This window comes from Orycteropus afer, unplaced genomic scaffold (assembly GCF_000298275.1).
Source record: "Orycteropus afer afer isolate SDZICR_OR568_19922 unplaced genomic scaffold, OryAfe1.0 scaffold00084, whole genome shotgun sequence".
In the NCBI taxonomy this organism is placed as follows: domain Eukaryota; kingdom Metazoa; phylum Chordata; class Mammalia; order Tubulidentata; family Orycteropodidae; genus Orycteropus; species Orycteropus afer.
In genome coordinates, this window is record NW_006921671.1 from 10,529,929 (window position 1) to 10,542,581 (window position 12,653).

The 12,653-nt window shown below is 37.2% G+C and overlaps 1 protein-coding gene across 1 annotated transcript in view; it reads right to left on the reverse strand.

Moving 5' to 3' along the window:
* Positions 1–12,653, reverse strand: part of LOC103197855 (fibroblast activation protein alpha) — a 127,379-nt gene that overhangs the window by 66,711 nt on the left and 48,015 nt on the right. The window contains exons 3-5 of the mRNA XM_042781075.1: positions 7,503–7,601; positions 5,943–6,037; positions 4,938–5,012 (exon numbers count right to left, since the gene is read on the reverse strand). Coding sequence (XP_042637009.1) covers positions 4,938–5,012; positions 5,943–6,037; positions 7,503–7,601 — 269 coding nt within the window. The remainder of the gene's footprint in view (positions 1–4,937; positions 5,013–5,942; positions 6,038–7,502; positions 7,602–12,653) is intronic.

Sequence of the window (12,653 nt, forward strand, 5' to 3'; positions counted from 1 at the left end):
ACTGCTGACCATTTGGTTAGCTGTCGAATGTTTTAACAACTATGCCACCAGAGGTCCTTATTCATTAGTAATAGGAACATAAAATACACAAAGTATGAATCTAGGAAAACTGGAAGTTGTTCAAAATGAAATGGAACACTTGAAGATTGATATCCTAGTATTTGTGAGCTGAAATGGACTGGTGTTGGCCATTTTGAATCAGACAATCACATGGTCTATCATGCAAGAAATGAAAAATTAAATACGAATGATATCACATTCATCATTAAAGATCTATCCTGAAGGAAAATGCTGTCACTGACAGGGTAATATTCATACCCCCACAAGAAAAGCAAGTTAATATGACTATTACACAAATTTAAGCACCAACCACTAATGTCAAAGAGGAAGAAATTGAAGATTTTTACCAACTTCTGCGGTCTAAAATTGATTAGACTTGCAATCACGATGCATTAATAATTACTAGTGATTGGAATGAGAAAACTGGAAACAAAGGCAAAGGACCAGTAGCTGGAAAATATGGCCTTGGTGATAGAAATGATGATGGAGATTACATGATAGAATTTTGCAAGACCAATGACCTACTCATTAGAAATATTTTTTTCAACAACATAAAGCAACTATACACATGGACCTTGCCATATAGAATAAACAGGAATCAAATTGACTATATCTGTGGAAAGAGGCTATGGAGAAGCTCAATGTCATCGGTCAGAACAACTCCAAGGGCTGACTCTGAGACAGACCATCAATTTCTCATATTCAAGTTCAAGTTGAAGCTGAAGAAAAATAAAACAAGTCCACGATAGCCAATGTATGACTTTGAGTATATCTCACCTGGATTTAAAGAACATCTCAAGATGAACATCTCAAGATGAACATCTCAAGATGAATATCTCAGTAAATTTGATACACTAAACACTAATGGTTGAAGACCAGAGAGTTGTGGGCTGACATTAAACATGAAGAAAGAAAAAGGTCATTAAAGAGACAGGAAAGGAAGAAAAGACCAAAATGGATGGATGTCAGAAGAGACTCTGAAACTTGCTCTTGAACTCAAAGTAGCTAAAGCATAAGGAAGAAATGATGACATAAAAGAGCTGGATAGAAGATTTCAAAGGGTAGCTTGAGAGGAGAAAGTAAACTATAATGGAATGTGCAAAGACCTAGAGATGGAAAATCAAAAGGAAATAACATGCTTGGCATTTCTCTAGCTGAAAGAACTGAAGAAAAAATTTAAGGTTCGAGTTGCAATACTGAAAAATTCTAATGGCAAAATATTGAATGATGCAGAAAGCATCAAAAGGGGATGGAGAAAATACGCACAGTCACTGTACCAAAAAGAACTGGTTGACATTCAACCATTTTAGGAGGTAGCATATGATCAAGAACTGGTGGTACTGAAGGAAGAAATCCAAACTGGACTGAAGGAATTGGTGAAAAACAAGGCTCCGAGAATTGACAGAATACCCATTGAGATGTTTCAACAAATGGATACAGATCTGAAGGCTCTCGCTTGTTTTTGGTAAGACGTTTGGAAGATAGCTACTTGGCCAATCTACTGGAAGACATCCATATTTATGCCCATTCCAGAAAAAGGTGGTCCAACAGAATGTGGAAACTATGAAACCATATCATTAATATTACATGAAAGTAAAATTTTGCTGAAGATAATTCAAAAATGGTTGTAGCAGTACATCAACAGAGAACTGCCAGACATTGAAGCTGGATTCAGAAGAAGGCATAGAACAAGGGATATCATTATTGATGTGAAATAGATATTGGCTGAAAGCAAAAAATATCAGGAAGATGTTACCTGTGTTTTGCTAACTATTGAAAGTCATTCCAGTGTGTGGATCATAACAAATTACGGATAATATTGTGAGGAATGGGAACTCCAGAACACTTGGCTGTATCTTTTCACCATATTTATTCCATCTGTATGCTAAGTAAGTAATTCAAGAAGCGGGACTATATGAAGAAGAATATAGCATCAGGATTGGAGGAAGACTCATTAACAACCTGTAATATGCAGATGACACAACCTTGCTTGCTGAAAGTGAAGAAAACTTGAAGCACTTACTGATGAAGATCAAAGACCACAATATGGATTACACCTCAACATAAAGAAAACTAAAACTGTCACAACTGGACCAATAAGCAACATGGTGATAAACAGAAAAAAAAAAAAAAAAAAGAAATAAGAATAATAAAAAAAAGATAGAAGTTGTCAAGGATTTTATTTTACTTGGGTCCACAATCAACACCCATGGAAGCAGCAGTCAAGAAATCAAATGATATATTTCATTGGGTAAATCTGTTACTAAAGATCTTGTTAAAGTGTTAAAAAGCATAGATGTCACTTTGAGGACTAAGGTGTGCCTGTCTCAAGCCATGATATTTTCAATCATGTCACATGCATGTGGAAACTGGACAATGAATAAGGAAGACCGAAGAAGAATTGATGCATTTGAATTATGGTGTTGGCAAAGAATATTGAATATACCATGGATTGTAAGAAGAATGAACAAATCTGTCTTGGAAGAAGTATAGCCAGAATGTTCCTTAGAAGTAATGATGGTGAGTCTTGCCTCACATAGTTTGGACATATTATCAGGAGAGACCAGTCCCTGAGAAGGACATCATGCTTGGTAAAATAGAGGGTCAGTAAAAAAAGAGGGAGACCCTCAACGAGACGGATTAACATAGTGACTCCAACAATGGGTTCAAACATACGTGTTTCCTCCTGTTGTGTACTGATAGCCTCCCTATGAGTTGGAACTGACCTGAGGGCAATTAACAACAACAACTATTACTACTGGTTTAGAATTATAAAAGAATCATTTTTACAGGCATTAGGAAAGATAAGTTTCAATTCCAAATGAGTTGTTCCAAGAGTTTGACTGTGGCTCTTATGGGAGCTCTAGTAGCATAGTGCCTAAGGCACTTGACTGCTAACCAGAAGGCTGGCGGTTCAAACCCACCAGCCACTCCTTGGAAGGAAGAGTGGGCAATCTACTTCCACAGAGATACCACCTTGGAAAACCAAGGAGGGGTCGGTGTGAGTCAGAATCAACTCGACAGCAGTGAGTTTGGTTTTCTTTTGGTCTTTGTGCTGTTTGTTGGTGTTCCAGACCTACTCTCAGCAGTGATTCCATCTTTACTTCATAAAAACCATATCCAAAGACATTCCCTCATGTGAAAAGGTTTTCCTTGATACAGCCCACTCTAAGAAATTTCCCAGCCTCTCATACATAGGATGCCCTGCACCTGGGTAATTTATTATAATTTTGCCCTTTAAAACTGGGCACAGAGAATTTCATTCAACATGTTTTGTTGCAAAAACTCTTGTCTTTCTGTAAATGAGTATAGTTTTTTAAATAATAGAAATTGAAAAATAAATGGGGAGATGTTTGGCTTCTAATTCTTTCTTTAAAAAAAAAAAAAAAAGACTCCCCCCACAAGGGTATTTGTGTTGTGGTTAGTAAATGATTCAAGTATTTATTGTGAGTTCTGGCTTTCTTTATAGTCTTTCAAATTCTTAACATAAAAGTTCCTTCAGGTTGAAACACATCTTGACCAAGACCTGGTGCCTACCTATCTGCTGGAGGACAATCAGCTGACAGTACAGCCAGAGAGGGATGCTGTTGATTTTTCATTCTGTATATCAAGGGTGATTTGCATCTCAAATATGATAGGAAAAATAGGAGCTAAAATAAAAAGCTCTTGATCTGAAATTAATAATTATAAGTTTAATTTGATAGTCAATGATTTTGTCCATTATTGGTATAAGTAGAAAAAAATAAGATGATTAGTGTGGTAGTTAAGATTACATGTCAACTTTGCTGGGCCTGTTTTTGAGGGGCTGGGCAGCTGGAAGTAGTATTTTCCATGATGAGATTGGTAATCCAACTCCATGGTGGAATCTACTGGAGCAGCTGAGTAGCTGCCTTAGCGACATGGTCTGCTTCCAGTGTATAAGGAGAAGTTTTGGGAAATGTCTCTGTAGCTTTTGGCACACTTGGACTCTGCATGCAACTGAGTTTTCAGTCAGCAGCCTGTCATGTTTTCTGCTGATCTTGGGACTGTCTCAGGACTTGAACTAATGAACTGCTGTGTTGTTTGGTAATCTTGGAACTGTGCCATTTTTTTGTAGACCTTGGGTTTGTCAGCCTCAGTAGCTAGCAGCTGCCTGAGTTAAGAAAAGCCTCCATCTTCAGTGGGCTGGGAGTAAGAGGCAGAGCTGAAGCCCAAGGTCAAGGGGCTTTCACCCAGCCCCTACAGCTGGCACTTTGAACTCGGACTTCTAGCCTACTAAACTGTAAAAAAAAAAATAAACTTCTGTTTGTTCAAGCCATCCATTTGTGATATTTTCTGTTAGAGCAGCACAAAAAACCTAAAACAATTAGCTTCCCTCTACAACTTCATTGTGGGAGGGGGAATAAAACAACAGTAGTGGAGTTTGGTGAGAATACTTCTAAGCAAGATTTTGGAAGGCAGAAATTTAAACCCTGGCTCTGCCAGTGACCGTATATTGTCCTGTTTGAGCAAGTAAATTAAACAAACTACTCCTTGAAATTTCCATTTCCAGTAATAATAATCTTTTATAAGGTTAAAATATGTGAGAATTAATTAAGTGGTCTAGGATGTCAAATAGCTTCAGGAATACAAGAATAACTCTCCCTTCTCTGGTCAATATCAGTGCTCCTAAATGAAATTTCTTCCCCCGATGGAAAGTAGTTTCTACTAGGTGATGATGACCAGATAATTACATCTTTCACTTAGGCTTCTTGGGCTCATCTAGAATCTACATTAACATCTTGTATATTTAGAGGTAAAGACAGATTCTTATTTCCTTTTACTTTTATAAACCCACCTGTGGACAAGTAGGAGAGAGATATAATCAGATACACCCAATTTTAATTAATTAAAAATACCTTTGAATAATCACTTTCAAGATATGCAAATTGTCGATCAGGTGATAAGCCATAATTTGAAGCATTCACGCTTTTCTGAAATTATGAAGAAATTGTTCAGAGAATAGAATAAAATAAAGCAATGTAAATTTGCAGTTTTAAAAGAATCTCGTATCATTGGTAGATCTGTACATACATATAATTTCAATATAATTCCAAAAAATGCTTATATAGTACTTGCTGTATACAGTTATTTACTAGCTACCATAGGTAAATAAAGGAAATATACTTTGTGATCTCAAGAAGCTTATAATGTTAAATTTGTAAATAAGTAATATATTACAAGTTGGAAAGTACCATAAAAGAAATACAAATATACAGTTAGGAGACCAATAAGGAAGAAGTAACTGAATCTAAATGAGAGAACTCCTGATTCCATAGAGGAGGTGAGTATCATCTGAGCTTGGCCTGAAAGCTTTGTCACTGTTCCAAGGTGAATAAAGTGATAGGATTGAGAGTCCAGGAAGGCAGAATATCATGTTTCTATATATAATAACTACCATTTATTGAGCATTTATTCTGTTAGGCTCTAATAAATAAGAGCATTTATTCTCTTACACATGATATTTTACTTAATTCTTAAAACAATACGAAGAGGTATTATTATTATTCCCACTTAATAGATGAGAAAACTATGGCATAGTGAGGTTGATATAGTGTGGTCCTTACAAGTTTCCACAACTAGTTAAGTGAGAGAGTTAGGATTTGAACTTAGATTTTCTCACTCCAAAGACTGAGTTTCATGGCCTAATATTTCCAAGGAGGAGGAAAGACAATACGTGATTTAGAACCAGGTAAGTGGTCTAATGTGGCAGGAAGAAAGAACTGGAAGAGAACTTGAATTGAGGATGGAGCAGGGAAGGCAGATTGAGATCAGATCAGGTGTTAAGGAGTTTGGACTCTGTGCCTTGGTCAGTGAAGACCTGGCAAAGGTTTCTGAGGAAGAAGATGATGATGGATACATACCAGGGTGATATTACTCAAAATGGTATATGATTCTCCTGTTTCAATATTATAAAATACTACATTATTATCTGTAGATTGATGAAGATACTCTTGTCCTTTAAACAAAAAAGGAAAAAATAAAAATAAAACAACCTTGAAATGGACTTCTTTAACAGGGATACGTTTATAACAAAAAGAAACTTCTTTTATTTCAGACTTACTGTGTTTTTCCACCCTGTCTTATGTTTGTCAGATTTAAAATAAGTTGATATTGAAAGGAGGAAAGAATGCCTTTCTCTACTTTACACAAAGAGACCATATTTGCTAATAGCCCTAGTCTAACAAGTTCAGAAGGTTTAGTAAAAAAATTTGTTTTGTTTATGGTACCAATGGCATAAACTGGTTAAAAATAGTATTTCCTTTTTTTTTATTTGGTAAAAATGTACATTACAAAACATTTGCTGATTCAACTTTTTTTACATGTACAACTCAGTGACAGTGATTATATTCATCATGTTGTACAACTGTCAGCGCTATCCATTTCAAAATTATTCTAACACCCATAACAAAAGCTCAGCGTCCCTTAAGCAGTGGGTCCTTCTTCCCCAGTCCCTCTGGCCTGCCTGCCCCTAGTAACCACTAATAAACATTTGTTCTGACATATTACCTATTCTAGGTATTTTATATAAGCTGGGTCATACAATATTTGTCATTTTGTGACTAATTTCACTCAGTGTAATTTTTTCAAGGTTCATCCATGTTGTAGCATGTATCATGACTTCAAAAACTGGTCAAATAAGAGATTGTATTTGGATTGTGTTAGAGTTAGTTCAAATCCAATTCTATATACATTTATTTTCTATTAAAATATTCTATTTTATTAGTGGTATTTTAGATATACAGCTATAATGTCACAAATAATTTGTTTGATCTCTCCATTTGTATGATTAGACTGATTCTAGATCATCCGATTTTAAAAAACTGTAAGTAAATACAGTTTTATGAGCTTTAAATGTTTTGTTGTCAGGTAGGCATTTTGCCTGTTTTTCAAATTATCCAGTTTAACAATAAAAAAATTATCTTTTGGTAAAATTCTCATGGTTTCTCTTAAATAGGTACATATATCCCATCCTGGAAAGCTACGCTATACACTCAAGTTATTTCAACAACGCATTCTCAACTTTTGTCTTCATTGTTGACTTCTTGTCTTCATTGTTGTTGTTGTTATGTGCCATCGAGTCAGACCCAACTCAAAGCAACCCCTTGGGTTTCTGAGGTGGTATCACTATGGAAGTAGATTGCCCAACCTTCCTTCCAAGGAGTGGCTGGTGGGTTTGAACCACCAGCCTTCTGGTTAGCAGTCAAGTGTTTTAGACACTATGCTACCAGAGCTCCTATTGGTTAAATCCACTTTGGGTAGTTCTGTCAAAAGTACTTCAGTGGACAATTGAATTATACAGATAGTTGCTATTTTTGTCTATTTCAACTGATATGGCTTCAGTTACCATGCCATTTTAGCACAAAAAGACACATAAATTTTATTTAAAATAAAGCAAACAGAAAGATAAATAAACAACTCACCTGAAATCCAGTTTGGAAAAAATGTTTTATATGAAAATGTGCCATTTAAAATATCCTTCAGTGTGAGTGCTCTTGTCGTAGTTCCTTCATCATTATGGACTTTGGAGGAGAAAGAAACACATTATTATTAAAAAGAAAGCTAATATTTAAATAATTATCAGCATAGCCTCATCTGTTCTTCTCATCTTATGAAAGCATCTACCATTTGCTAAGCACTAACTAAACTCTTGTCTCATAACTGTTGTTTGGAATTGTATCCCTCAAAATATGCAACAACTTATCTGGCCATGATTCTCAGTGGCTTGGTAGTTATGTAATGATGCAGTCATCCCTCATGATGTGGTCAGCCAGCCAGTTGTAAGGGGATTAGGGTGGGATGCAACACCCTTACTCAGGTCACAGGCTAATCAATCAATGTAAGGGGAGCTTCTTTGGCATGGGGCTTGCATCACCTTTTATCTTACAAGAAATAAAAGGAGAGAGAAATGAGCAGAGAAAAGGCGACATCAGAGCTACCAAGAATGAAGAGCCAGGAGAAAAGCATGTCCTTTAGATCTGGAATCCTTTTGCTGAGAACCTCCTTGACTCAGGGAAAGATTGATGCCAAGACATATAGAGATCTCCAAGGAACACTGGACTCACAGACGTTGAAAGGGGACAGGGACTTTTCTCCAGAAGCAACAGAGAAAAAACACCTTCCCCTAGAGCTGGTGCCCTGAATTCAGGCTTCTAGCCTCATAAACCTTGAGAGAATAAATTTCTGTTTATTACAGACATTCACTTATGGTATTTCTGTTATAATAGTACTATATAACTAAGACTCTGAGTATTATCACATTTTTTACAGAAGGGTAAATTAAGCTTAGAGAGGTAGTTTGATTGACAGTAAAGGAAAATTAGCGGAGTATACAGGAGAAGGAAAGATATAGACCAACAGAGCAACTGGGATTTGTTCTTCAGACAGTGAAGAAGTGTTAGAAGTTTTTGAGAAAGAGGATAAGATTCCAAAAACTCTAAGCATTGCTGAATAGTGGGTTTGATTAAAACCCCATCCTTGTAAGTAGTTTACTGTTTTGACTGCTAACCAGAAGGCTGGTGGTTCAAACCCACCAGCCACTCTTCAGAAGGAAGGTTGGGCAATCTACTTCCGTAGTGATGCCACTGTGGAAACCCAAAGATGGGTCGCTATGAGTTGGGTCCGACTCGATGGCACATAGCAACAAAAACACATATGCTTAACTTGGATTTCTATTGGTTTATCAGTATGTATTCCCCTTGCGCAGATGAGATTAGCACTTTGTCTTAAAAGTTTCAAGAAAGGCAATAGAGAATGTAGACAGTTTCTGAGCCTTACTGGGGATTTTTTACAGAGAAAGGAGACCAGCAGAAAAGAAAACTATCATCTACACACATTTTCCTAGAAATTCCAAGAGTGGAGATTTTCCATACCATAAGCAATTTTCACCTATATTTGAATCCTCCAAAACAATTGTGTTTTTTAAACACGACTACATTCTCAGAAGAATACTCCAGATGAATTAGCACAGAAACCAACTTCCAGTCTCTCTCACTCATGCCCATATGGGCATACCCCTTCCTCCTACTTTACTGCTAGTCCCCTTCCTCACTTGATTTACAGAACCAAAATGTATGGAAATGTCCTGTATTTTGAATAGCCTTTATGAATCTGACTTTTGCCCAGGTGAAAATAAAGCTATCAATGATGACAGCTGTAACTTCTTCATCCTGCTAAAATCCTTCGAATGGCTTTCCAAGATTCTTAGTATAAAGACTAATGATAACCTGGACTAATGGTAGTGCTGGCCTGGGCCCACCTACCCCTTCAGTCCCTTCCTGCCCTTTTCTCCTTACTTCCAAAGTGCCAGACATGCTGGGATTTCTGTTCCTCAGACAATCCGTCCTACCTCTAGGGATTTTACACTTCTTTCTTCCCTCTCTCTTTTCCTCATAACTCCTTTTCATTAATTAGTGCCAAAATAAAAAACCACATCCTTGGAGATGCCCTTCCTAACACTCTGACTTAGATCAGGTTCCTCATCACACATTTCCATAAAATTATGCTAGAGTACATGCCCTTGTTTGTAATCACATATGTACTTGAGTGACTAATTTATTAATGCTTCTCCACCTCCTAATGTTATCTCCAATCACCATAAGGGCAGGACTATGTCTAGTTTTGCTCACCATCACATTCTCAGTGTATAGCAAACACAAGTATTTAATAAATACTTGTTGAATAAATGAATTTTAAAGATGGATGGATAGATGCATGGGATTTTTGCCTTCTTCTTTACTGAATGGTTTCATCATTAATTTCATGTATGGCTTTAGGAAGTCAACCTCTAGCATCCCAGCTTGTAAAGTATAGAACTGGAGTAAATCTGCTGACATTCCCTTCAAATTCCACCATACTTGTTATTGTTGTTAGATGATGGCAAGTTGATTCTGACTCATAGTGATCCTGTGTACAACGGAATGAAACACTCCCCTGTCCTGCATCATCCTCAAAATCCTTGCTATGCTTGAGCCCATTGTTGCTTCCACTGTGTCAATCATCTTGTTGAGGGTCTTCTGCTTTTTTCCTGACCCTCTACTTTACCAAGCATGATATCCTTCTACAGGGAATGGTCCCTTCTGACCACATGATCAAAGTGGGTGAGATGAAATCTGTCCATTCTCTCTTCCCAGGAGCATTTCAGCTGCACTTCTTCCTTAATAGATTTGTTCATTCTTCTGGAAATCTATGGTATTTTCAATATTCTTTGCCAAAACCACAATTCAAAGGAATCAACTATTCTTTGGTCTTCCTTATTCATCGTCCAGATTCCACATGTGTATGAGGTGATTCAAAATAAGCTTGGGTTAGGCTTACCTTAGTCTTCAAAGTGACATCTTTGCTCTTTAACACTTTAAAATGGTCTTTTGCAGCAGATTTTCCCAGTGCAATATGATGTGTTATTTCTTGACTGCTATTTCCATGAGTGTTGATTGTGGATCCAAGTAAAATGAAATGCCTGACAACTTCCATCATTTCTCCATTTATTGTGATGTGCCTATTGGTCTAGTTGTGAAGATTTTCATTTTCTTTATGTTGAGGTGTAATCCTTACTGAAGTATGTAGTCTTTGATCTTCATCAGTATTTCAAGTCTTCAATTTCCACAAGAACTGTTGTGTCATCTGCCTATCACAGGTTGTTAACGAGTCTTCCTCCAATTACAATGTTGTGTTCTTCATTTATTCCTCCTCCTCTTATTATTTGCTCAGCATAGAGCTTGAATAAGTATGATGAAAGAATACAACTCAGACACATGCCCTTCATGATTTTAAAATATTCAGCATTCCCTTGCTCTATTTGAACAACAGCTTCTTGGTCTGTGTAGAGATTCCTCACAAGCACAATTAAGTGTTCTGGAATTCCCATTCTTTGCAATTTTATCCATAATTTTTTATGAACCACATGATTGAATGCCTTTGATAGTCAATACAACCCAGGTAACCATCTTTCTGGTATTCTTTGCTTTCATAGGATTGATCTGACATCAGCAATGATATCCCTCTTATCAAGTCCTCTTCTGAATCCAGCTTGCATTTCTGGAAGTTCCCTGTCAATATACTCCTACAATCATTTTTGAAATATCTTCAGCAAATTTTTATTTGCATGTGATATTAATGATATTCTTCAATAATTTCCACATTCTATCAGGTCCACTTTCTTTAGAATGGACACGGTATGGATCTCTTCCATTCAGTTGGCCAGGTAGCTGTCTTCCAAATTTCCTAGCATAGATGAATGTTTTGGTTACTTCATACTGCTCTAACAGAAAATACCACAAATGGGATGGCTTTAACAAACAGGAGTTTACTCTCTTACAGTTTTGGAGGCTAGAAGTCCAAGTTCATAGTGCCAGGCTCTAGGGGCTGGGTGAAAGCCCCTTGACCTTGGGCTCTGCCTCTTGCTCCTGGCCCACTGGAGCTGGAGGCTTTATTCACTCAGACAGCTGCTGGCTGTTGAAGGTGACAAACCCAAGGTCAACAGGTAAAAAGACACAGTCCCAATATTACCAAACAACATCGCAGGGTATTGATTCAAGTCAGAAGAAGTCCTAAGATCAGCAAGGGATAGCAGGCTACTGAATGAAAACTTGGCTACACTCAAGGTCCAAGCATGCCAAAAAACTGCCAAAACCTTTCTGAAAACTTCTCCCTTGATACTGGAAGCAGACCACATCCCAAAGCAGCTGCTCAGCTGCTCCAGTAGATTCCACCATGGATTTGATTACCAGTCTCATCATGGGCAATAACAACATCCAGCTGCCCAGCCACTCGAAACCAGGCCCAACCGAGTTGACACACAACCTTAACTACCACAATGATTAAGTGCCTCCAGAGTGATGCCCATTTATTGTTACATCTCATTGAGCATTCTATCAATTCCTGGAGTCTTATTTTCCTCCAATTCCTTCAGTGCACTTAAACTTCTTCATTCTAAACCATTGGTTCTTGATTATATGCTACTTTCTGAAATGATTGAACTCTACCAATTCTTTTTGGTATAGTGACTCTGTATTCATTCCATCTTCTTTTCATGCTTCCTGCATCATTCAATTGATGAAAGGGGGGAAGGTCCTCAACGAGATGGATTGACACAGTGGCTGTGGCAATGGGCTCAAGCATAGCAAGGATTCTGGAGCTGGTGCAGGACCAGGCAGTGTTTTGTTCTGTTGTGCAAAAGTTCTCTATGAGTCGAGACAACTTGACAGCACCTAACAACAACAACAACATCATTAAATATATTGCCCATAGAATCCTTCAATATTGTAATTCAGGGCTTGAATTTTTTCTTCAGCTCTTTCAGCTTGAGAAATGCTGAGTATGCTTTTCTCTTTTGGTTTTCTAACTCCAAGTCTTCGCACATTTCTTTATAATACCTTATTTTGTCTTCTCAAGCTGCCCTTTGAAATCTTCTGTTCAGCTTTTATTTCAATATTTCTTCCTTTCGCTTTATCTACTGTCAATTCAAGAGCAAGTTCCAGAATCTCTTCTGATATCCATTTTGGTCTTTTCTTCCAGATAGGGTTTTAGTGACCTTTTGCTTTCTTCATGTATGCTGTTCTTGATGTCATCTCACA